Here is a 27,543-nt window from a genome sequence, read left to right on the forward strand (position 1 = left end):
ATTTTCATATACCAGCCCAGGCAGATTGGAAGTAGGAGGTATAATAACTTCCAAAGCATCTTTGGCTGAAAGCCAACAGACTTCTTTAGGAATTCCATATTCCTCAGGCCATGGTGGAGGGTTTTTACTTCTCCCCTCGCCTGCAGACATGATCCTGCAGGATTGGCAGAAAGAAACCAGAACATTAACTTATAGCCTGCTTCTTGCCTGATACTACCAAGTTTTGCCAGTAGGACCAACTGCACTGGAGTTTGAGGTTAGCCTAGGCCTAGCTGGGTAGCTGGGTGCTAGATCTATACCCCAGTGGGAGATGCTGCTAAACATCCTTTCTTATGCCCAAGACATGATTTTTTTTTCTTTCCCAAATTATCCATACATTGGCAGCCAAAAATACCTGGAAAGGAGCCAGAAATGCTAAACAGCCTTGGGCTCAGCTGACTTCTTTTTCAATATAAGATTCCCTCAGGAATCCTGTAATGGTAGGTGTTTCACATGGATTCACTCCAGAAGCTCATTTCCAGGAAGGCAAGTGAGGTCATGTGTTGTGTGGCACATGGAAGGGGGAATAGAATGGCAGAGCTGGAAGAGACCTGAAAAGACCATCTGGTCTAACTCCCTCACGTTACAGATATAGAAACTGAGGCCCAGATAGGGGAATGGTACTAATATATTGTTCCATAACCATTTAGTGGCCCAAAGTGGACTTAGGCCCAGTTTCATGAACTCTCAAGCTTAGGCTCCACCCACCACTTTGGAACTCTTGGGTCCTCTTTTGGGGATATTATATATCAATGTGTCCTGGAGAACCTACCTAGATGAATCCCATTGTACAATGATTCTCAGGAGCAGAGTCTTGAGAACTCTACATGGAAAGGACCACAGAGGATTGTTCAATGAGTATCCCTAGTTGAAGCCCAGAAAGAAGCCAACCTTCAGCCTTGGGCAAATGGCCAGCAACTCCTAGCCTTACCTGGTGAAGGAGCTGGTATGGAGGCCTATGAAAGCGACAGCAGCCCCTGCAGTTGCTGTGATTCGGCAGCCCAAACGATCAGTGAATATACTCACAATGGGAGAACAGAAGAAGATCATGCCCATTGAGAGGGCTCCTACCCAGGCTGCAGAGAAAAGAAGCACAAAGACAACTTAACTTAATGTGGTACCTGGTGGTGCAGCTGGTATCTCAGTTCTTCTCTGACCTTTCACAGGGGTCATTGCATTGGCCTCATTGCCATCTTTCTAGTCCCTAATGGTCAGAGAAGTTAGGTGATTTTCAAAGCACTTGTAGCAGGGCAATGTGGGAACCAGGAGTCTAGTTAATAAACATACCCAGAGTTTCAGAGCTGCGTCAGAGGGCCTTTAGAGATCATCAAGTCTATGGTGGGACCTTCTAGCTAGCCACCATATGGCTGCACTCCATTTCTCCACCACTTTGGTCAAACACTTTGGTATGACCATATGACTGAATTCTGACCAATACAGTATGGATAAAAGTGATACACACCACTTCCAGGCCTTGACCATAAAAAAACTCCCATGATATTTCTGCTTTCCTGTGAGCTACAACTGCAAAGTCATCTTGCAATCCATGTATTAAGACTGGAAGAACTGCCATCAGTTCTATCTGGGTCCCTAGATAATTACATGGAGCAAAATTCTCTCTAATCTGGAACCCCTTCCATGAATATTGCATAGGAAATAAACAGGGGTGTCTGGGTGGCTCAGTTGGTTAAGTGTCTGACTTAGGCTCAGGTCATGATCTAATGGTCCATGAGTTTCAGCCCTGCATCAGGCTCTGTGCTGATAGCTCAGAGCCTGGAGCCTGATTCAGATTCTGTGTTTCCCTCGCTCTCTGCCCCTCCCACACTCATGCTCTTTCTCTCTTTCTGTCTCAAAAATAAATAAACATTAAAATTTTTTTAAATAAAAAATTTTAAAAAGAAACAAACTTCTTGTCACTGAATTTTTGAGGGCCATTTGTTACAGCAATGAAACCAACATAAACTAAAACAAAGAGATTCCTCCACTACCATTTTACTGATAAAGAAATAGGCCCATAAATGTGAAGGGACTTGACAAAAATCACACAGCAAGTTAGTGGCAGATCTGGGACTCAAACCCAACTCTCCTCATTCCTAGTCCAAAGTTCATTGTATTATGTCTTCTATGGGGATGAATGAAGCTTCCCATAATTGGAGGTGTGCAAGCAGATGTTAGATATAAAACAGAGGATTTAAGAATTGGTATCATATTTGGACCAGCCAGCATTTTAGGCCCTTCTGGGCATGCTGAGCCAAATTTATAGCCCTGAGCATTGTTCCACTTGGCTTCAGGGCCAAGGAGTATAGGAATTAATTAAGCCTTGAGGAGCTAAAGTAAGGCTTGTGTTGGGCATTGGAACAGTCCTGTAAAGATGCTAAGACTAAGGAGCAGGGAAGTCCACAAAGGCCTCCTCAAATTGTATGAGGACATAGGGCAGATTTAGGAGCCACCCAGAGATTTCTAAGGACACTGTGCAAGAGGTCATGCAACCCTCATGCTGAAATCCTTCATCAGAGCCCATGTTTGGCAAATCCCTGAATCTAAGCTCAAATAAAAAGAGTTTATTATGTTTATAAATGCTCTCAAGTGTCCATAACAATCCTCAACAGGAAGGAAGAAATTTACCCTTTTACTTAGATTCATCTAGTCCACTTCCCTTTGCTTAGCCCTCAGAAAGCTCAAGTTGTTTTTTTCTTTTAAAGCTGTTATCAAGTTTCTTCTTTGGCCTCTTTTCTAGTCTAAGTAATATTAGTTTCCTTAACTTCTTCCCTTAGCTTCTATTTCTAACTCTGTAATTGCTTTCAGAGCTCTTGTCTGACCATTTTCCAAATCATCATCATCATCATCATCTAAAAGCATTCATTGAGGAGAGCCTGGGTGATTCAGTCAGTTGAGCACCCAACTCTTGACTTTGGCTCAGGTCATGATCCCAGGGTTGTGGAATTGAGCCCTGCATTGGGCTCTGCACTGGGTATGGAGCCTGCTTGATTCTCTCTTCCTCTTCCCCTCTCCCCAACTCTCTCTCTCTCTTTCTCTCTCTCTCTCTCTCTCTCTCTCTCTCTCTCTCTCTCAAAACAAAAAACAAAAAAACAACCATTCATTGAGTATCACCTGAGCATGGTGCCAGGCCAGCTTCTGGCTGTCTTCAGTTGTATAACCCCAAGTCAGTCAGAGAAGTGCAGTCTGAGTTTGGTCAAGGCTAGTTCACCATCTGTGTCTCTTATCTCAGTGCCTAATTGGTTGCTCAGATTTCCATTGGGAATCTTTGCTTTCCAGGGCACTAACGTGAGTCCTAGCTGCCTGGCTTCAAAAGTACCGGCCTGGGACAGCAGGAAACCTGAAGTCTCTCATCACAATTTTACCTCTTGCTGTGCAATTTCACTTCTTATCAGCTGTGGGACCTTGAGCAAGTCACACAGCACTTCTCTAATCCTCAGTTTTCTCATCTGCAAAATAAGGATTAAAATTCCCGATGTGCCTTCCTCCAAGTTTTCTTTTTTTTTAATGCTTACTTATTCTTCTTTTTCAATATATGAAATTTATTGTCAAATTGGTTTCCATAGAACACCCAGTGCTCATCCCAAAATATGCCCTCTTCAATACCCATCACCCACCCTCCCCTCCCTCCCACCCCCATCAACCCTCAGTTTGTTCTCAGTTTTTAAGAGTCTCTTATGCTTTGGCTCTCTCCCACTCTAACCTCTTTTTTTTCCCTTCCCTTCCCCCATGTGTTTCTGTTAAGTTTCTCAGGATCCACATAACAGTGAAAACATATGGTATCTGTCTTTCTCTGTATGGCTTATTTCACTTAGCATATCTACCCTATGACCCAGCAGTAACACTGCTAGGAATTTACCCAAGGGATACAGGAGTACTGATGCATAGGGGCACTTGTACCCCAATGTTCATAGCAGCACTCTCAACAATAGCCAAATTATGGAAAGAGCCTAAATGTCCATCAACTGATGAATGGATAAAGAAATTGTGGTTTATATACACAATGGAGTACTACGTGGCAAGGAGAAAGAATGAAAATATGGCCCTTTGTAGCAACGTGGATGGAACTAGAGAGTGTAATGCTAAATGCTTATTTATTCTTGAGAAAGAGAGACAGAGCACAAACAGGGGAGGGGCAGAGAGAGAGGGAGTCACAAAATCTGAAGCAGGCTCCAGGTTCCAAGCTGTCAGCACAGAGCCCAACGCAGGGCTTGAACCCACGAACTGTGAGATCATGACCTGAGCCGAAGTTGGGCACTTAACTGACTGAGCCACCCAGGCATCCCCAAGTTTTCTTTTATTTTATTTTTTTATATGAAGTTTATTGACAAATTGGTTTCCATACAACACCCAGTGCTCATCCCAAAAGGTGCCCTCCTCAATACCCATCACCCACCCGCCCCTCCCTCCCACCCCCCATCAACCCTCAGTTTGTTCTCAGTTTTTAACAGTCTCTTATGCTTTGGCTCTCTCCCACTCTAACGTCTTTTTTTTTTTTCCTTCCCCTCCCCCATGGGTTTCTGTTAAGTTTCTCAGGATCCACATAAGAGTGAAAACATATGGTATCTGTCTTTCTCTGTATGGCTTATTTCACTTAGCATCACACTCTCCAGTTCCATCCACGTTGCTACAAAAGGCCATATTTCATTCTTTCTCATTGCCACGTAGTATTCCATTGTGTATATAAACCACAATTTCTTTATCCATTCATCAGTTGATGGACATTTAGGCTCTTTCCATAATTTGGCTATTGTTGAGAGTGCTGCTATGAACATTGGGGTACAAGTGCCCCTATGCATCAGTACTCCTGTATCCCTTGGGTAGATTCCTAGCAGTGCTATTGCTGGGTCATAGGGTAGGTCTATTTTTAATTTTCTGAGGAACCTCCACACTGCTTTCCAGAGCGGCTGCACCAATTTGCATTCCCACCAACAGTGCAAGAGGGTTCCCGTTTCTCCACATCCTCTCCAGCATCTATAGTCTCCTGATTTGTTCATTTTGGCCACTCTGACTGGCGTGAGGTGATACGTGAGTGTGGTTTTGATTTGTATTTCCCTGATAAGGAGCGACGCTGAACATCTTTTCATGTGCCTGTTGGCCATCTGGATGTCTTCTTTAGAGAAGTGTCTATTCATGTTTTCTGCCCATTTCTTCACTGGGTTATTTGTTTTTCGGGTGTGGAGTTTGGTGAGCTCTTTATAGATTTTAGATACTAGCCCTTTGTCCGATATGTCATTTGCAAATATCTTTTCCCATTCCGTTGGTTGCCTTTTAGTTTTGTTGGTTGTTTCCTTTGCTGTGCAGAAGCTTTTTATCTTCATAAGGTCCCAGTAATTCACTTTTGCTTTTAATTCCCTTGCCTTTGGGGATGTGTCGAGTAAGAGATTGCTACGGCTGAGGTCAGAGAGGTCTTTTCCTGCTTTCTCCTCTAAGGTTCTGATGGTTTCCTGTCTCACATTTAGGTCCTTTATCCATTTTGAGTTTATTTTTGTAAATGGTGTGAGAAAGTGGTCTAGTTTCAACCTTCTGCATGTTGCTGTCCAGTTCTCCCAGCACCATTTGTTAAAGAGGCTGTCTTTTTTCCATTGGATGTTCTTTCCTGCTTTGTCAAAGATGAGTTGGCCATACGTTTGTGGGTCTAGTTCTGGGGTTTCTATTCTATTCCATTGGTCTGCGTGTCTGTTTTTGTGCCAATACCATGCTGTCTTGATGATGACAGCTTTGTAGTAGAGGCTGAAGTCTGGGATTGTGATGCCTCCTGCTTTGGTCTTCTTCTTCAAAATTCCTTTGGCTATTCGGGGCCTTTTGTGGTTCCATATGAATTTTAGGATTGCTTGTTCTAGTTTCGAGAAGAATGCTGGTGCAATTTTGATTGGGATTGCATTGAATGTGTAGATAGCTTTGGGTAGTATTGACATTTTGACAATATTTATTTTTCCAATCCATGAGCAGGGAATGTCTTTCCATTTCTTTAAATCTTCTTCAATTACCTTCATAAGCTTTCTATAGTTTTCAGCATACAGATCCTTTACATCTTTGGTTAGATTTATTCCTAGGTATTTTATGCTTCTTGGTGCAATTGTGAATGGGATCAGTTTCTTTATTTGTCTTTCTGTTGCTTCATTGTTAGTGTATAAGAATGCAACTGATTTCTGTACATTGATTTTGTATCCTGCAACTTTGCTGAATTCATGTATCAGTTCTAGCAGACTTTTGGTGGAGTCTATCGGATTTTCCATGTATAATATCATGTCATCTGCAAAAAGCGAAAGCTTGACTTCATCTTTGCCAATTTTGATGCCTTTGATTTCCTTTTGTTGTCTGATTGCTGATGCTAGAACTTCCAGCACTATGTTAAACAACAACGGTGAGAGTGGGCATCCCTGTCGTGTTCCTGATCTCAGGGAAAAAGCTCTCAGTTTTTCCCCGTTGAGGATGATGTTAGCTGTGGGCTTTTCATAAATGGCTTTTATGATCTTTAAGTATGTTCCTTCTATCCCGACTTTCTCAAGGGTTTTTATTAAGAAAGGGTGCTGGATTTTGTCAAAGGCCTTTTCTGCATCGATTGACAGGATCATATGGTTCTTCTCTTTTTTTTTTGTTAATGTGATGTATCACGTTGATTGATTTGCGAATGTTGAACCAGCCCTGCATCCCAGGAATGAATCCCACTTGATCATGGTGAATAATTCTTTTTATATGCTGTTGAATTCGATTTGCTAGTATCTTATTGAGAATTTTGGCATCCATATTCATCAGGGATATTGGCCTGTAGTTCTCTTTTTTTACTGGGTCTCTGTCTGGTTTAGGAATCAAAGTAATACTGGCTTCATAGAATGAGTCTGGAAGTTTTCCTTCCCTTTCTATTTCTTGGAATAGCTTGAGAAGGATAGGTATTATCTCTGCTTTAAACGTCTGGTAGAACTCCCCTGGGAAGCCATCTGGTCCTGGACTCTTATTTGTTGGGAGATTTTTGATAACCGATTCAATTTCTTCGCTGGTTATGGGTCTGTTCAAGCTTTCTATTTCCTCCTGATTGAGTTTTGGAAGAGTGTGGGTGTTCAGGAATTGGTCCATTTCTTCCAGGTTGTCCAATTTGTTGGCATATAATTTTTCATAGTATTCCCTGATAATTGTTTGTATCTCTGAGGGATTGGTTGTAATCATTCCATTTTCATTCATGATTTTATCTATTTGGGTCATCTCCCTTTTCTTTTTGAGAAGCCTGGCTAGAGGTTTGTCAATTTTGTTTATTTTTTCAAAAAACCAACTCTTGGTTTCGTTGATCTGCTCTACAGTTTTTTTAGATTCTATATTGTTTATTTCTGCTCTGATCTTTATTATTTCTCTTCTTCTGCTGGGTTTAGGCTGCCTTTGCTGTTCTGCTTCTATTTCCTTTAGGTGTGCTGTTAGATTTTGTATTTGGGATTTTTCTTGTTTCTTGAGATACGCCTGGATGGCAATGTATTTTCCTCTCAGGACTGCCTTCGCTGCGTCCCAAAGCGTTTGGATTGTTGTATTTTCATTTTCGTTTGTTTCCATATATTTTTTGATTTCTTCTCTAATTGCCTGGTTGACCCACTCATTCGTTAGTAGGGTGTTCTTTAACCTCCATGCTTTTGGAGGTTTTCCAGACTTTTTCCTGTGGTTGATTTCAAGCTTCATAGCATTGTGGTCTGAAAGTATGCATGGTATAATTTCAATTCTTGTAAACTTATGAAGGGCTGTTTTGTGATCCAGTATATGATCTATCTTGGAGAATGTTCCATGTGCACTCGAGAAGAAAGTATATTCTGTTGCTTTGGGATGCAGAGTTCTAAATAGATCTGTCAAGTCCATCTGATCCAGTGTCTCATTCAGGGCCCTTGTTTCTTTATTGACCGTGTGTCTAGATGATCTATCCATGTCTGTAAGTGGGGTGTTAAAGTCCCCAGCAATTACCACATTCTTATCAATAAGGTTGCTTCTGTTTATGAGTAATTGTTTTATATATTTGGGGGCTCCGGTATTCAGCGCATAGACATTTATAATTGTTAGCTCTTCCTGATGGATAGACCCTGTAACTATTATATAATGTCCTTCTTCATCTCTTGTTACAGCCTTTAATTTAAAGTCTAGTTTGTCTGATATAAGTATGGCTACTCCAGCTTTCTTTTGGCTTCCAGTAGCATGATAAATAGTTCTCCATCCCCTCACTCTCAATCTAAAGGTGTCCTCAGGTCTAAAATGAGTCTCTTGTAGACAGCAAATAGATGGGTCTTGTTTTTTTATCCATTCTGATACCCTATGTCTTTTGGTTGGCGCATTTAATCCATTTACATTCAGTGTTATTATAGAAAGATACGGGTTTAGAGTCATTGTGATGTCTGTATGTTTTATGCTTGTAGTGATGTCTCTGGTACTTTGTCTCACAGGGTCCCCCTTAGGATCTCTTGTAGGGCTGGTTTAGTGGTGACAAATTCCTTCAGTTTTTGTTTGTTTGGGAAGACCTTTATCTCTCCTTCTATTCTAAATGACAGACTTGCTGGATAAAGGATTCTCGGCTGCATATTTTTGCTGTCTAGCACCCTGAAAATCTCGTGCCAATTCTTTCTGGCCTGCCAAGTTTCAAAAGAGAGATCAGTCACGAGTCTTATAGGTCTCCCTTTATATGTGAGGGCACGTTTACCCCTTGCTGCTTTCAGAATTTTCTCTTTATCCTTGTATTTTGCCAGTTTCACTATGATATGTCGTGCAGAAGATCGATTCAAGTTACGTCTGAAGGGAGTTCTCTGTGCCTCTTGGATTTCAATGCCTTTTTCCTTCCCCAGTTCAGGGAAGTTCTCAGCTATAATTTCTTCAAGTACCCCTTCAGCACCTTTCCCTCTCTCTTCCTCCTCTGGGATACCAATTATGCGTATATTATTTCTTTTTAGTGTATCACTTAGTTCTCTAATTTTCCCCTCATACTCCTGGATTTTTTTATCTCTCTTTTTCTCAGCTTCCTCTTTTTCCATAACTTTATCTCCTAGTTCACCTATTCTCTCCTCTGCCTCTTCCATCCGAGCCGTGGTGGTTTGCATTTTGTTTTCCATTTCCTTTAAAGCGTTTTTCAGCTCCTCGTGACTGTTCCTTAGTCCCCTGATGTCTGTAGCAAGAGATTCTCTGCTGTCCTGTATGCTGTTTTCCAGCCCAGTGATTAATTTTATGACTATTATACTAAATTCACTTTCTGTTATATTATTTAAATCCTTTTTGATCAGCTCATTAGCTGTTGTTATTTCCTGGAGATTCTTCTGAGGGGAATTCTTCCGCTTGGTCATTTTGGATAGTCCCTGGTGTGGTGAGGGCCTGCAGGGCACTTCCCCTGTGCTGTGGTGTATAACTGGAGTTGGTGGGCGGGGCCGCAGTCCGACCTGATGTCTGCCCCCAGCCCACCGCTGGGGCCACAGTCAGAGTGGTGTGTGCCTTCTCTTCCCCTCTCCTAGGGGCGGGATTCACTGTGGGGTGGCGTGGCCCGTCTGGGCTACTTGCACACTGCCAGGCTTGTGATGCTGGGGATCTGGCGTATTAGCTGGGGTGGGAAGGCAAGGTGCACGGCGGCAGGTGGGGCAGGCTTAGCTCGCTTCTCCTTAGGTGATCCACTTCAGGAGGGGCCCTGTGGCAGCCGGAGGGAGTCAGATCGCTGCCGGAGGTTTGGCTCCGCAGAAGCACAGAGTTGGGTGTTCGCGCGGAGCGAGCAAGTTCCCTGGCAGGAACCGGTTCCCTTTGGGATTTTGGCTGGGGGATGGGCGGGGGAGATGGCGCTGGCGAGCGCCTTTGTTCCCCGCCAAACTGAGCTCTGTCGTCCGGGGGCTCCGCAGCTCACCCTCCCTTTGTCCTCCAGCCTTCCCGCTTTCCGAGCAGAGCTGTTAACTTATGACCTCCCAGACGCTAAGTCGCGCTTGCTGTCGGAACACAGTCCGTCAGGCCCCTCCGCTTTTGCAAGCCGGACTCGGGGGCTCTGCTTGGCCGGCGAGCCACCCCTCCGCCCCGGCTCCCTCCCGCCAGTCCGTGGAGCGCGCACCGCCTCGCCGCCCTTCCTACCCTCTTCCGTGGGCCTCTCGTCTGCACTTGGGTCCGGTGACTCTGTTCTGCTAATCCTCTGGCGGTTTTCTGGGTTATTTAGGCAGGTGTAGGTGGAATCTAAGTGATCAGCAGGACGCGCGGTGAGCCCAGCGTCCTCCTACGCCGCCATCTTCCCCTGTTGTTCCCAAGTTTTCTTTTAAATAATAATCAGAGGTGGGGCACCTGGATGGCTCAGTCGGTTGAGCATCCAACTTCAACTCAGGTCATGATCTGACGGTTTGTGGGTTCAAGCCCCGCAACGGGCTCTGTGCTGACAGCTCAGAGCCTGGAGCCTGCTTTGGATTCTGTGTCTCCCTGTCTCGCTGCCCCTCCCTTGCTCATGCTCCGTCTCTCTTTCTCTCTCTCAAAAATAAATGAATATTAACAAAAATAAATAATAATCAGAGATAATCATATTTAAGAGAGCTTTATAAATACCAATAGTCACACCATATACAAAAATTAATACAAATGGATCATAGGCTTATATGTAAAACTTAAAACTAAAAAACTTACAGAACAAAGTATAGGAGAAAATCTTTCTGACCTTTAATTAGGCAAAGATTTCACAGATATTAACAAAAAGTATGATCCATAAAAGAAAAACATTGATACATCAGACTTTATCAAAATTTAAAACTTCTGATAAATACTGTTATCAAAGTGTAAAAAGCAAGCCACAGGCTGGGGAAAATATTTACAGCACATAGATATGATAAGAGACTGGTATCCAGAACACAGTGTTGACTCTCACAACTCAACAATAAAGCAAGCAATCCAGGTTAAAACATGAAGGGAAAGATTTGAACAAACATTTCACACATATAAACACACACACACACACACACACACACACACAATGAATGTCAATTAAGCACGTGAAAATATGCTCAATATCATTAATCATTCAAGAAATGCATATGAAGGCCACAGTGACATACCGCTACATACCCACTAAAAAGGCTTTTAAGAAATTGCAATACCTAGTACTGGGGAGGATGTAGAGGAACTGGAAATCTCATGCACTGCTGGTGGTAATGCAGAATGGTATACCAACTTTGGAAAACAGTTTGGCAGATTCTTATAAAGTTAAACATGCAATTGCCACATGAGCTTGAAATACCACTCCTAGGTATTTACCCAAAATAAATGAAAACTTATGTCCACAGAGAAACCTATGCCTAGATGTTTATGGTAGCCTTTTTTATAACTGCCAAAACTTGGCAATAACTCAAAATGTACTTCAACTGGTAAATGGATAAATAAGTGGGTAATACATTAATACAGTGGAATACAACTTTGCAATAAACAAGAATGAACTACTGATACCAGTAACAACTTCAACAATTCTCAAAGACATTACAGTAAGTGAAATAAGCTAGACACAAATGATTTTATTTACATAAGGTTCTGGAAAAGACAAAATTATGGGGACAGAAAAACAGATTGGTGGATACCAGGAGGAAGGATGGGTGTAGGGAGAGGATTCATTACAGGAGAGCAGGAGGGAACTTTCTGGAGTGATGAAATGTTATATATCTTAATGTGGTGATGATATTCTTTTGTCAAAATTCATAGAACTGAGCATATAAAAAGAGTGACTATTACCATATGTAAATTATAGCTCAATAAATCTGATGTTATTAAAAAAAAGGAGAGGGGGCAGAGAAGTAGAAAGTGCCAACAGGAGGTCTCATTTATGATGTATGTATTTTATTCTGGCAGGATTTTCCCAAAAAGCATAGTTCAAGTATATTGTCAAAGAGGAAAAAATTATGTATAGTCACCAAATCATCTTGCTGACATTTAACCAACTAGAACTCACCATTATTCACCATTGTTTGACCTTTCTGAATATTTACAGTACAACTAAAACTGATGATTGGGCTTGAAGGTAACTTTTGTACAAAGAAAATTTAAATTATATTTGATATAGAATTTTTTGGTTAATGACATGTATCCATAATTATGGTATCATACAGAATATTTTCACTACAAATCCTGTACTCCACCTATTCATCCTGCCTCACCCTTCCAACCTCTGGCAACCACTGACCTTTTTACTGTCTTCATAGTTTTGCATTTTCCAGAATGTTATATAGTTGGAGTCATATAGTGTGTAGCCTTTTCAGATTGGCTTCTTTCACTTAGTAATTTGCATTTAAGCTTCCTCCATGTCTTTTCATGGCTTAATTGCTCATTTCTTTTTAGCACTGAATAATATTCCATTGTCTGGATGTACCAAAGTTTATCAACTCACCTACAGAAGGACAACTTGCTTGCTTCCACATTTTGGCAATTATGAATAAATCTGCTATAAACACTTGTGTGCAAATTTTTGTGTAGACAAACATTTTTGACATATTTGGTTAAATACTAGGGAACACAATTGCTAGATCGTGTTCAATTTTTTTTAATGTTTATTTTTGAGAGAGAGACAGAGCATGAGTGGGTGAGGGGCAGAGAGTGAGGGAGATACAGAATCCAAAGCAGGCTCCAGGCTCTGTGTCACCACAGAGCCCGATGTGGGGATTGAACCCATGAACTGTGAGATCATGACCTATGCTGAAGTCAGATACTTAACCGACTGAACCACCCAGGTGCCCCTATCCAGTACTATTTTAAATAAGAGCGGTGGGAATGAAAAAAAAGAGTGGTGAGAATGGACATCCCTGTCTTCTTCCTGACCATAGAGGAAAAACTTTCACTTTTTCCCCATTGAGGATTATGTTAGCTGTGGGGTTTTCATATATGACCTTTGTTACGTTGAGATATGCTCCCTCTAAATCTACTTTGTTGAGTGTTTTTATCATGAGTGGATGTTGTACTTTATCAAATGCCATTTCTGCATCTATTAAAATCATCACATGGTACTTATCCTTTCTCTTATTAATGTGCTGTATCACGTTGATGTGTGAATATTGAACCACCTTTGAAACCCAGAAATAAATCCCACTTCGTCATGGTGAATGATTCCTTCAATGTTGTTGGATTTAGTTTGCTAGTATTTTATTGAGGATTTTTGCATCCATGTTCAGGGATATTGGCCTGTAGTTCTCTTTTTTATCTAAGTCTTTATCTGATTTTGGTATCAGGTAATGCTGGCCTCATGGAATAAATTTAGAAGTTTTACTTCCGGTTCTATTTTTTTGGAATAGTTTGAGAAGAACATGTATTAACTCTTCTTTAAATGTTTGGTAGAATTCACCTGTGAAACCATCTGGTCCTGGACTTTTTGTTGAGAGATTTTGATGACTGATTCAATTTCTTTTCAGGTTATTGGTTTCTTCAAGTTTTTTTATTTTTCTTCCTCTTTCAGCTTTGGTAGTTTATATGTTCCTAGGAATTTATCCATTTCTTTCAGGTTGTTTAATTTGTCGGCATACAGTTTTTCATAATATTCTCTTATAATTGTTTGGATTTCTGTGTTGTTGGTTGTTCTTTCTCCTCTCTCATTTGTGATCTTATTAATTTGGGTCCTTTCTCTTTTCTTTTTTGATAAGTCTTGCTAGGGGTTTATCAATTTTATCAATGTTTTCAAAGAACCAGTTCCTGATTTCTTTGACCTGTTCTATTGTTTTCTTAGTCTCTTTATCATTTATTTCTGCTCTCGTATTTATTTTTTCCTTCCTTCTGCTGCCTTTAGGCTTCATTTAATGTTATTTTTCTAGCTTCTTTAGGTGTAAGGTTAGATTGTTTATTTGAGACTTTTCTTGTTTCTTGTTGTAGGCCTGTATTGCTATACACTTCCCTCTTAGGACCACTTTTGCTACATCCCAAAGGTTTTGGACTATTTTGTTTTCCTTTTCATTTGTTTCCATGTATTTTTTTAATTTCTTCTTTGATTTCCTGGTTGATCCATTCATTTTTTAGTAGCATATTGTTTAACCACCATGTATTTATGGTCTTTCCAGATTTTTCTTGTGGTTCTAGAAGTCACCGTGTTGTGGTCAGAAAAGTTGCATGGTGCAACTTCAATCTTCTTATATTTTTTGAAACCTGTCTTGGGGCCTAATATGTGATCTATTCTGGATAATGTTCCATGTGCACTTGAAAAAAATGTGTGTTCTGCTGTTTTAGGATGAAAGGTTCTGAATGCATCTGTTAAATCCATCTGGTCCAGTGTGTCATTTCAAACCATTGTTTCCTTGTTTATTTTCTGTTTAGATGATCTGTCCTTTGAGGTATGTGGGGTATTAAAGCCCCCTATAATTTTTGTATTATTATCAATTAGTTCTTTTGTGTTTCTCATTAATTGTTTTATATATTTGAGTGCTCCATGTTGGGTGCATAAATATTTACAGTTGTTAGATCTTTTTGGATTGTCCACTTTATGATGACATAGTGCCCTTCTCTGTCTCTTGATACAGTCTTTGTTTTAATGCTACTTTTCTTTGTATTAAGTTTATTTATTTTGAGAAAGAGTGTGAGTAGGGAAGGGGCAGAGAGAGAAGGAGAGAATCTCAAGCAGGTTCCATGCTGTCAGTGTGGAGCCCTGACACATCTCGATCCCATGAACCATGAGATCATGACCTTAGTTGAAATCAAGAGTCGGGCATTTAACCAACAGAGCTACCCAGGTGCTCCTTACATTCTTTGTTTTAAAGTCTAGTTTATTAGATATAAGTATTGTTATTCTGGCTTTCTTTTAACCTCCTTTCATTTGATAAATTTTTCTCTACCCCCTCACTTTCATTCTGCAGGTGTCTTTAGCTCTGAAATGAGTCTCTTGTAGGCGATGTAGAGATGGTCTTTTTTTTTTATCCATTCTGACACCCTATGTCTTTTGATTTAAGTGTTTAGTCCACTTACATCCACAGTAATTATTGATAGATACATATTTATTGCCATTTTATTACTTGTTTTCTTGTTGTTTTTTTTTTCCCTAAGATTTTCTCTGATCCTTTCTTGCCTTTGTCACTTTTGGTCTTTCTTTTACCTTCAAAGAGTCCCCTTTAATATTTCTTGCATGACTGGTTTAGTGGTCACAAACTCTTTTAGTTTTTGTTTATGTGGGAGACTATCTCTCCTCTTCTGGATGATATCCTTGCTGGATAGAGTATTTTTGGCTGCAGATTTTTCCCATTCAGCATTTCGAATATATCATGCCACTCCCTTCTGCCTTGCCAAGAGTCTGTTGAAAAGTCCCTAGCTAGCCTTTTGGGTTCTCTGTTGTAAATTAAGGCCTTTTTTCCCGCTGCTTTTAGGATTTTTCTTTACCACGATATTTTGCCAATTTAATTACAATATGTCTTGGTGTTGGCCTGCTTTTTTTTTTTTTTTTGATGGGAGTTCTCTGTGCCTCCTTGACCTGGACATCTGTTTCCTTCCCTAGATTAGGGGAGTTTTCAGCTATTATTTCTTCAAATAAATTGTCTGCTCCCTTTTCTCTTTTTCTTCTGAGATCCTATAATACAAATGTTATTATTTTTGATGGAGTCACTGAGTTGCCTAGGTCTATTCTCGTGTTGCATAATTCTTCTTTCTCTCTTTGGTTTAGATTCCTCACTTTCCATTGCTTTGTCGTCTAGGTCACTAATTCATTCTTCTGCTTCTTCCAGCCTACTGTTCATTGCATAAAGCCTGTTTCCAATCTCATTTATTGCACTCTTCATCTCAGATTCTTTTTAACTCTTTTATCTCTGTGGTAAGGGTCTCATTGATATCTTCTATTATTTTCTCAAGCCCAGTGAGTATCCTTGTGATTGTTGCTTTAAATTCTCCATCAGGAAGGTTACTTATATCTCTTTCGCTTAGACTTCTGTCTGTAGACTCATTTGTTCTTTCATTTGGGATAAATCCCTCTTTCTTTGCATTTTGTCAAAATCTCTGCCTTCTTCTCTATATTAGAAAAGGCAGTTATGTCTCCTATTTCTGAAATTAATGCCCTTATGAAGAAGAGGTCATTCGTTCCCAGGACCTGGCGCTTCAGGAAGTGTCTCTGGTGTACACTGCATACCCTCTGCTGTTGTGTTTTGACTGCTCTGTCCTCAGGCCAGTCATCTGCAGAGGTTCTCCTTGCCTGTTGTGGGCAGTATTTGGTCTCTGGCCTGAACGTGGCACGTTTTAACTAGATGCCCTACGGTCTGCTTGTGATATTAGACTGGCCACTTCCTCTACCAGAACTAAGGCCCTGCAAAACTCTCTGGTTAAGAGACATAGTGTGGGCAGGGGTTTGTGTTAGTCTTCTGGGGAAGGGGCCTGCTACACTGGGACTGAGGCAAGTGTGACTGAGAAGGGCAATCCCACCAGAGCACACGGGTGGTGGGGCTTGGTGTATGCAAGTTTGGCAGCCAGTGTCAGCACGGTGCTGTTTCCCACAGGTGGCTCTGTGTTTAATCTGAGGGGCAGGAGAGGGAGTAACTTACTAGCTCCTTAGGTGTCTCCATGAATGCTGCCTCTCAGGGACTGTTCCGAGAAGAGTGAATAATCTCCCCACTGTGTACCCCAGGCACTCTTCAGATTGCTATTTCCACACTGCCTATCCCCAGTTGTTTGCCTGCCTTCTCTTCAGGAGCAGTGCATTGCCCTCCTTGCTCTATCTTAGCCGAGTCCATTGGCTCAGCTTAAAACTCAAGACTTTAAGTCCCACTGACTGCAGAGACTTACAAAATTCAGCCCTTTTTTCCATGACAATGGCTTTGGGGAAACATTCTCCTTATGCATTCCCTTGTCTGCTCCTCTCTTTCTCGCCTTTCTCTATGACCATGGCTCCCTCCCTCTCAGCATCTGTGATCCATTTCTCCTCTAAACCACATTTCCACACTTCCTACCTTCTTCAGTGTGGCCTCTTCTCTTCCTTAAGTTGTGGAGTTCTTTCTTTTGGTCTTCAGGTCAATTTCTGAGGAATTTAGGATAATTTGATAGTTATTTAGTTGTGTTCATGGGACAAGGTGAACCTAGGGCTGCCTATTCCACCACCATTAACCTGTGAGATCTGTGTGTGTTTTCTTTGATAGTTTCTGTTTATCTTTGGCCCATTTTTTAGTTTGGTTGTTCATTTTCTTATTGTTGAGTTTTAAGAGTAATTTTTATATTTTGAATAATAGTCTTTTATCAGGTATATATTTTGCAAATATTTTCTCCCAGTCTGTGGCTTACTTTCTCATTCCTTTGCCATTTTCTCTCATAGAACAGAAGTTTTTAATTTAATGAAGTTCACATTATGAATTATTCATGGATTGTACCTTTGGTGTCATTTCTAAGAAGTCATTGTCCTACCCAAGGTCTTTTAGGTTTTTTTCATAGGCTATTTTCTAGGAGTTTTATAGTGTTGTATTTTATATTTAGGTCTATGATCCATTCTGAGTTAATTTTTGAAGGTTGTAAAGTCTGTGTCTAGATTCATTTTTTGCATGTGGATGCCCAGTTGTTCCAGCACCATTTGTTGAAAAAGAAAACTGTCTTTGTTCTATTGTATTGCCCTTGCTTCTTTGTCTTAGTTGGCTATATTTATGTGGATCTATTTCTGTGCTCTCTATTCTCTTCCACCGATCTATTTGTATATTCTTTCATCAATCCTACAGTGTCTTGAATATTGTAGCTTTAAAGTAATCCTTGAAGTTGGATAGTGACATCCTCCAACTTTGTTCACTTCCTCTATTATTGCATTGGCTATTTGGAATATTTTGCCTCTCCATGTAAAGTTTAGGTTCATTTTGTTGATATCCACAAAATACCTAACTTGAATTTTTATTGGTATTGTGTTGAATCTATATATCAATTTGGGAAGAATTGAGTCTTCTTATGAATGAACATTTATTTAGTTCTTTTTTTATTTCATTATTCAGAGTTTTGTAGTTTTCATCATATACACTTTGTATGTATTTTGTTAGATTTAAACCTATTTCATTTTGGGGGTTCTAATATAAATGTATTCACTTTTTCAAGGTTTATTTATTTATTTTGAGAGAGAGAGAGAGAGTGAGAGTGAGCAGGGAAGGGGCAGAGAGAGGGAGAGACAGAATCCCAACCAGGGGTCATGCTGTCAGCACAGAGCCTGATGCAGGGCTTAAACTCATGAATCGTGAGATCATGACCTGAGCCGAGATCAAGAGTTGGATGCTTAACTGACTGAACCACCCAGATGCCCCTAAATGGTAATCATTTTTAAATCTCAAATTCTGCTTGTTCATTACTGATATATAGGAAAGCAATTGACTTTTGTATATTAACTTTGTATCCTGCAAACTTGCTATAATCACTTATTAGTTCCAGGAGTTTTTTGTTGGTTCTTTCAGATTTTCTACATAGATTATCATGCCATCTGTGAACAAAGACAGTTTTATGTCTTCTTTCTTTTTAAAAAACATGTGTTTTTTTTTATCAGAGAGAGAGTGCAAGTGGGGGAGGGGCAGAGAGAGAGGGAGACTCAGAATCTGAGGCAGGCTCCAGGCTCCAAGCTGGCAGCACAGAGCCCAATGTGAGGCTCAAACTCAGGAATGGAGAGATCATGACCTGAGCCAAAGTCGGATGCCCAACTGACTGAGCCACTCAGGCACCCTTATATCTTCTTTCTTAATCTATATTCCTGTTATTTCCTTTTCTTGCATTATTACATTAGCTAGAACTTCCAGTATGATATTGAATGAGAGTGGTAAGAGGTGATACCTTTGCCTTACCTGATCTTAGTAGGAAAGCTTCAAGCTTATCATCATTAAGTATGATGTTAGCTGTAGGTTTTTTAATACAGATTTTTAAAAGATCAGTTTGTTTTGATTTCTTTTAAACTTTTAAATTTTTAAATAATTATAAATTCACAGGAAATAGCCAAGATAATCCAGAGAACTCTTGTGGATACTTCACCCAATGCCCCCCAATGGTTACATCTTATGTAACTATACTAAAATATCAAAACCAGGAAATTTACATTGGTACATTATATGTGTATAGTTTTATGTCATTTTATTATACGTGTAGATTCATGTAACCACCACTTCAATCAAGATGCAGAACTGTTCCATCACCACAAACATCTCCTTTGTGCTACTCCTTCATAGTCACACTCAGTCCACTTTCCTACTATTCCTGGGCAACCACCAATTTGTTTCACATCTCTATAATATTATTTTAAGAAAGTTACATAAATAGACTCATAAAGTATATGACCTCTGAAAATTGCCTTTTTTTCACCCAGTATAATTCCCTGGAGATACATATTTGCAGTGAGTTTTTTGTAAACAGCATATAGTTCGGACATGTTTTTTGTTTTTTCTATCCACTCTACTAATCTCTGTCTTTTACTTGATGTGTTTAGAACATTCACAATGGACATAATCATTGATATGTACAGTCATTTAACTTTGGTTTTCTGTTCCCTCTGTTTTCCCTTCCTCTATTTCCCTTTTCCCCACCTGCCTGAAGTTTCTTTTAACAGTTTTTAGAATTCCATTTTGATTTATCTATAGTGCTTTTGAGTGTCTCCTTTTGTATATATTTTAGTGGTTGCTCTAGCTATTATATTACATGTATATAACTTATCAGTTTATTGATGTTGACATTTCACCAGTTTGAGTGGAATGTAATAACCTAACTTCCTTCATGTCCTTTCACTCGCCCTCATTTATAATAAAATTGTCTTAAATATTTGTTTTATATACATTGATAACCACATCAGGAATCAATATAATTTTAGGGTCAACTGTTAAACATAATTTAGATAACACCAAAGAAGGAAAGTCTATTGTATGTATCCATAATTTTACTTTTTGTTTTCTCGCCCTTCTTTCAAAGCTCCTTCTTTTATTGTTTCCTTTCTATTTAAAGAACTTGCTTTGGCCATTCATTTAGGGTCAGTTTGCTAGTGACAAATTCTCTTAGTTTTCATTCATCTAAGAATATCTTGATTTCCCCTTCACTCCTAAAATGATATTTTCGTTAGATATGCAATTCCGGGTTTACAAATTTTTTCTTTCAGCACTTGAAACATGTGCCACTTCTTCCTTCTGCCCTTTATGGTTTCTGATAAGAAATCCACTGTCATTTGAATGTTTTTCCTCCTTGGTTAAGGTGTCATTTCTCTCTCACTGTTTTCAAGAGTATTTTGTGTGTTTAGATTTAAGAAGTTTGATTATGATATATCTTGGCATAAATTTCTTTGAGTTCATTCTCTTTGGGATTCACTCAACTTCTTGATACTGTAGGTTTGTCTTTTCCTAATTTGGAAAATTTTTAGTCACTACTTCTTTGAGTACTTTTTCAGCCCCATCTCCTTTCTCCTTTCCATCCAGGACTCTTCTGATTACAGGAATGCTGCATTTTTTGTTAGAGTCCCACAGTTCCTTGAGGCTCTGTTCATTTTTTTTTCAGTTTTTTTTCTCTCTGTTGTTCAGACTTGATAATTTTTATCATTCATTCTATCTTCAAGTTCACTGATTATTTCCTCTGTCCTCTCTATTCTTTCATGGAGCCTATCCAATGAGGCTCTTATTATCATTATTTCAGTTGTATTTTTTCATTCTAAAATGTCCATTTGTTTCTTCTTTATATTTTATATTTATTTGCTGAGACAGTGTTTTTTTCATTTGTTTCAAGTATTGTAGTTGCTCATTGAAGCATTTTTAGGATGGTTGCTTTATATATCCTTGTCAAATAATTCCCACATCTGTGTCACCTTGGTGCTGGCGTTAGTTAACTATCTTTTCTCATTGAAGTTGAGATTTCCCCAGACTTTGCTGTGACAAGTGGTTTTCTATCCTAGACATTTTGGATATTATAAGACTCTGGATCTTATTTAAATCTTGTGTTTTAGCAAGCCTACTATGACACTGTGCCAGTAAGGCACCACTTCATTATTGCTAGATGGGGTAGAAAAGATGGGGGTGGAAGTCTAGGTTTCTTGTTTAGCCTCCATTGATACCCTGTGAAGGATGGATGCCTTGTTACTGCTGAGCAGGGGTTGGTGTTCAAGATCCCCACTGGACCTCCTCTGATATTTTCTTGGATAAGAGGGGTAGTGATTGCTCATTATTTCCCACATTGCTTTAACTGATGCTATAATGAACATTGTTAAAAGATAGGCCTTCACTGACACACCTTGGCATCTCTCCAGGAGTGGGAAGAGAGTCAAAGGTTAAAGTCTGGAAGGATGAAAGTCCAGGCTCCCTCTATTGATGCAATGGGGGAGGAGTAGGCCTTCTTGCCACTGAGATGGAATGAAATTCTTAGCTCTCCACTCGGTTTTCTTTGATACTACTTAAGCATGGTGGGGGTAGTTTGGGGCACCTTGTTACAATTGGGTGAGTGTAGAAGTCTAGGCTCCCCACTAGGACTTTGCTGACAAAAGTCAGATGAATTTTTTTCCCCATGGTGTTTGGCTGGAGCAGAGTGGTTATTTAAAAGTGTTCTAAAATAAATAAATAAATAAATAAATAAATAAAATAAAAGTGTTCTGTCTTGCTGTGCTACCCCCTTCCTGGTCGTTTAGCTAGAAAAATCAGGATTTTCTAGCGGCTTATCCATTGGTACTTCTGGGTTGTTGGCTTTTTCAGTTCCAGGTCTAAGATATATGTGGCAAAATAAAAACTGTTTCATTCACTGCTGTGTTGTTCCTTGGGTCCTGAGGTCCCTGGCCCATCAACTTCTCTCTACCTTTCAGCCTTTTATATTTGCTTTGTATACAGTGCCCAGTGTTTTTAGCCATACTTCATGGGAGGAATATGGAAAAGTACCTTGATATAGTTTTTAATGCTAAATGTATATTGTGAAAAATTAAGCCATCCATATATGATATTCATTTATTCAACAGTTATTTAACATCCTCTCTGGCCCAAACACATGGCTATAACGACACTGAGATTGATAAATGAGTGACATATGGTTCTTGCCTTCAAGGATCTCACTGTAGAATAGGGAACATTTAAAAAAAATAAGGCCACAATTTCTTTATCCATTCATCAGTTGATGGACATTTAGGCTCCTTCCATAATTTGGCTATTGTTGAGAGTGCTGCTATGAACATTGGGGTACAAGTGCCCCTATGCATCAGTACTCCTGTATCCCTTGGGTAAATTCCTAGCAGTGCTATTGCTGGGTCATAGGGTAGGTCTATTTTTAATTTTCTGAGGAACCTCCACACTGCTTTCCAGAGCGGCTGCACCAATTTGCACTCCCACCAACAGTGCAAGAGGGTTCCCGTTTCTCCACATCCTCTCCAGCATCTATAGTCTCCTGATTTGTTCATTTTGGCCACTCTGACTGGTGTGAGGTGATACCTGAGTGTGGTTTTGATTTGTATTTCCCTGATAAGGAGCGACGCTGAACATCTTTTCATGTGCCTGTTGGCCATCTGGATGTCTTCTTTAGAGAAGTGTCTATTCATGTTTTCTGCCCATTTCTTCACTGGGTTATTTGTTTTTCGGGTGTGGAGTTTATATACACAATGGAATACTACGTAGCAATGAGAAAAAATGAAATATGGCCTTTTGTAGCAACGTGGATGGAACTGGAGAGTGTGATGCTAAGTGAAATAAGCCATACAGAGAAAGACAGATACCATATGGTTTCACTCTTATGTGGATCCTGAGAAACTCAACAGGAACCCATGGGGGAGGGGAAGGAAAAAAAAAAAGACGTTAGAGTGGGAGAGAGCCAAAGCATAAGAGACTGTTAAAAACTGAGAACAAACTGAGGGTTGATGGGGGGTGGGAGGGAGGGGAGGGTGGGTGATGGGTATTGAGGAGGGCACCTTTTGGGATGAGCACTGGGTGTTGTATGGAAAACAATTTGTCAATAAATTTCATATATATATATAAAAAAATAAATGAACATAAAAAAAAATAAGGCATTACAAAATATAAATTCCATGGTTCAAGACTAGAGTAAAAATTTCTATTTATAGATTTTCAGGCAAGTCAGACATTCCAAGTGAAAGAAAAATTGCTATATTAAGGGAAAGAAAGGTAATCTAATAACTAGATTAATAACTGAAAAAGAATAGTATGATATAAGAGATATGTATTTGAAGGATTGATAGAAGTAAAGGTTTTTCAGAAGAAACTTAGAAAAAGAAAAATAAGGGGTGACTATATTTAAAAAAGAACCCATAATCACTATAATAATGATGATGTTTTGATGCTATTGGTTATCCTTTATCTTCCTTGAACTCAGTTTCCTTTTTTGGCAAATATGAAGCATGGGCAAAGGTTTTCTAGAACTTTTGATAGTCCTTGGACTCAAAGCTAAGGAATTTTTATGTTCCCCATATTACTCTTGCTCGTGTATAAGACAAAGAGATTTCAATGAAGCAACTGACACCTGCGATGGTTGTGAAACATGAAAAATATAGGCATACCTTATTTCACTGTGCTTCACTTTATTGTGCTTCACAGACATTGAGGGATTTTTCTTACAAGTTGGAGGTTTGTGGCAACCCTTCAGTGAACAAGTCTATTGGCGCCATTTCTTCAAAAGGATTTGCTCACATTATGCCTGTGTGTCACATTTTGGTAATTCTTGCAATATTTCAAAATTTTTAATTATTATTGTATTTGTTATGATGATTTGTGATCAGTGACCTTTGATGTTAACTATTGTAATTGTTTGGGGGCACCATGAACTGTGTCCATATAAGATGGCAAACTTAATGGATACATGTTGTGTGTGCTCTGATTGCTCCACCAACCATCTCTCTCCCCCTCCTCAGGCCTCTTTATTCTCTGAGACACAACAATATTGAAATTAGGTCAGTTAATAACCGTACAATGGCTTTTAAGTATTCAAGTGAAATGAAGAGTTGCATGTCTCTCACTTTAAATCAAAAGCTAGAATGTATTGTGTTTAGTGAGGAAGGCATGTTAAAAGCTGAGAGGCTGAAAGCTAGGCTTTTTCTACTAAACAGTCAGGTTGTGAATGTAAAGGAAAAGTTATTGAAGGAAATTAAAGGTGCTACTCCAGTGAACACACAAATGATAAGAAAGTGAAACAGTTTTATTGATGATATGGAGAAAGTTTTAGTGGTCTGGATAGAAGATCAAGCCAGCCCCAATATTCCCTTAAGCCAAAGCCTAATCCATACCAAGGACTTAACTCTAATTCTATGAAGGCTAAGAGAGGTGAGGAAGGTGAAGAAGAAAAGTTTGAAGCTAGCAGGGGTTAGTTCATGAAACTGAGGAAAATAAGGCACCTGCATAACATAAAACTGCAAGGTGAAGCACCAATGTTGATGTAGAAGCTGTAACAAGTTTTCCAGAGAATACATCTAAGATGGATTGACTGAAGGTGGCTACACTAAACAACAGATTCTCAGTGTAGAAGATGCAGCCTTCTGTTGGAAGAAATGCCATCTAGGACTTTCATAGCTAGAGAAAAGAATCAAATACCTGGCTTCAAAGCTTCAAAGGACAGGCTGACTCTCTTGTTAGGGGCTAATGTAGTTGATGACTTTAAGCTGAAGCCAATCCTCATTTACCATTTTGAAAATTCTAAGTCCTTTAGGATTGGGCTAAACCTACTCTGTGCTCTATAGGTGGAACAACAAAGCCTGGATGATGGCCTATTTGTTTACATCATGGCTTACTGTATTTTAAGACTGTTGAGACCTACTGCTCTGGAAAAAAAATCCCTTTCAAAATATTACTACTCATCTACAATTCATCTGGTCATTCAAGAACTCTGGTGGAAATGTGCAATAAGATTAATGTTTTTAATTCCTGCTAACACAATATCCATTCTGTGGCCCATGGATAAATGAGTAATTTTGACTTCCAAGTCTTATTCTTTAAGAAATTAATTTCATAAGGCTATAGCTCCATTCTACATAGCTCCATGTCCAGGGATGGATCTGGACAAATAAATTGAAAACCTTCAGGAAATCATATACTATTATAGATGGGATTAAGAACATTTGTGATTCAGGGGAAGAAGTCAAAATACCAACATTAACAGGAGTTTGGAAGAAGTTGATTCCAAACCTCATGGATGACTTTGAGGGATTAAAGACTACAGTGGAGGAAGTAATTGCATATATGGTGGAAATAGGAAAATAGAATTAGAAGTGAAGCCTAATGATGCAACTGAATTTTTGTAATCTCATGATAAAACTTGAATGGATAAAGTGCTAGGGATGAGCAAAGAAAGTGGTTTCTTGAGATGAAATCTACTGGTGAAAATGCTCTGAAGATTGTTGAAATGACAACAAAGGACTTAGAATATTACAAAAACTTAGTTGATAAAGCAGCAGCAGGGTTTGAGAGGATTGACTCCAATTTTGTAAGAAGTTCTACTGTGGGTAGCTACAGAGAAATCATTTGTGAAAGGAAGAATCAATCAATGCATGCAAACTTCATTGCTGTCTTGTTTTAAGAAATTTCTACAGCTACCCAAACATCAGCAACAACCACTCTGATCATTCAGTAGCCATCAAGAAAAGTTTGAATATAGCAGAGGTTGGCTAATAAGGTTTAAGGAAAGGCACCATCTCCATAACATAAAAGTGCAAGTTTGTGGAGCAAGTACTGATGTAGAACTTGCAGCAAATTATCCAGAAGAACTAGCTGATGCAGATGGCTACACTAAACAACCAATTTTCAATGTAGATAAAATAGCCTTCTATTGGAAGAAGATACCATCTAGGACTTTTATAATTGGAGAGAAGTTAAGACCTATCTTTGGAGCTTCAAAAGGACAGGCTGACTCTCTTGTTAGGGGGTAATGCAGCTGGTGACACTAAGTTGAAGTCAATGATCATTTACCATTCCAAAAATCCTAGGTCCCTTAAGAATTATGCCAAATCTACTCTGCCTGTGCTCTATAAATTGAACAATAAGGCCTAGATGACAGCACATCTGTTGACAACAGGGTTTATTGAATATCTGAAGCACTGTTGAGACCTACTGCTAAAAAAAATGGAGATTCTTCTTAATATATTGCTCATTTATAATGCACCTGGTTACCCAAGACTTCTGTACATTAGAAATGTACAGTGATATTAACGTTGTTTTCATGTCCCCTAACACAACATCCATTCTGCAGCCTGTGGATCAAGGAGTAATTTTGACTTTTAAGTCTTCTTATTTAAGAAATACATTTTGTAGACAGTTATTCCTCTGGTAGATCCCAGCAAAGTAAGTTGAAAACCTTCTGGAAAGGATTCTTCATTCTTGTTGTCATTAAGAATATTTGAGGGGCACCTGGGTGGCTCAGTTGGTTAAGCGTCCGACTTCAGCTTAGGTCATGATCTTGTGGTTTGCGAGTTCAAGCCCTGTGTCGGGCTCTGTGCTGACAACTCAGAGCCTGTAGCCTGCTTCAGATTCTGTCCCTCTCTCTCTACCCCTCCCCTGCTCATGCTCTCTCTCTCTCTCAAAAATAAGTAAATAGTAAAAAATATTTTTAAAGAATAATATTTGATTCATAGGAAGAGGTCAAAACACCAACATTAACAGGAGTTTTGAAGTTGATTTCAACCCTCATGAATGACTTTGAAGGGTTTGAGACTTCAATGAAGGAAGTAACTACAGATGTAGTAGAAATAGCAAGATAACTAGAATTAGAAGTGGACCCTGAAGATGAGACTGAATTGCTGCAATCATGATAAAGCTTTAATGGATGAAGAGTTGCTTCTTTTGGATAGCCAAAGAAAGTGGTTTCTTAAGATAGAATCTACTCCTGGTGAAGATGCTGTGAAGATTGTTGAAATGACAACAAAAGATTTAGACTATTACATAAATTATATGATAAAGCAGCAGCAGGGTTTAAGGGGATTGACTCCAATTTTGAAAGATATTCTATGGGTAAAACTCTCTCAAACAACATCTTATACTACAGAGAAATTGTTTGTGAAAGGTAGAGCCAATCGATGTGACAAACTTCATTGTTATCTTATTTTAAGAAATTGCCACAGCCACCCCAACCTTCAGCAAACATCATCTTGATCAGTCAGCAGCCATCAACATCTAGGCAAGACTCCCCACCAGTAAAAAGAATACAACTCACTAAAAGCTCAGGTGATGATTAGTATTTTTTTTAGCAATAAAGTATTTTTAAATTAAAGTATATAAATTTTTTTAGACATAATGCTATTTAATGGTTAACAGATTACAGTATAGTGTAAACATAACTTTTATATGTACTGGGAAATCACAAAAATCACTTGACTTATGTTATTGTGATAACATGAGCTGGCCTTTCCAGCTTCATCCTGAGCCTACTGGTCATCAAGATTCCTTATGCTTAAAGTCTTTTCAGTCAAGTGCCCAATTAGTGCCCTGAATCCTTACCACAGGCAAATGCCTTTGATGAACCAGGAGACTCCTCAGAAAAGAACTCAAATGCAAGACCAGATTCTTCATTCCTTGGCTGCCAAAAGCCAACCTTTCTGAGCTCTCCCTCTGAGTTGCAAAGGATGAAAGTGTAAGAGCCAAACTCTCAAAATAAATTACAGGCTTTTACAAATTCCTGTTGTTGTGGGGGAACTAACTAAAGCTC

At 39.3% G+C, this 27,543-nt stretch overlaps 1 protein-coding gene across 1 annotated transcript in view; it reads right to left on the reverse strand.

Annotated features, from left to right (window-relative positions):
* The window catches only part of SLC16A2 (solute carrier family 16 member 2), a 148,831-nt gene that overhangs the window by 10,047 nt on the left and 111,241 nt on the right, over positions 1-27,543 (reverse strand). Inside the window, exon 2 of the mRNA XM_047097830.1 lies at positions 971-1,115. Coding sequence (XP_046953786.1) covers positions 971-1,115 — 145 coding nt within the window. The remainder of the gene's footprint in view (positions 1-970; positions 1,116-27,543) is intronic.

The sequence above is a fragment of the Lynx rufus genome, unplaced genomic scaffold (assembly GCF_022079265.1).
Source record: "Lynx rufus isolate CCGP_SWC_20201006 ecotype Redwood Valley unplaced genomic scaffold, mLynRuf1.p SCAF_42, whole genome shotgun sequence".
Lineage (NCBI taxonomy): Eukaryota > Metazoa > Chordata > Mammalia > Carnivora > Felidae > Lynx > Lynx rufus.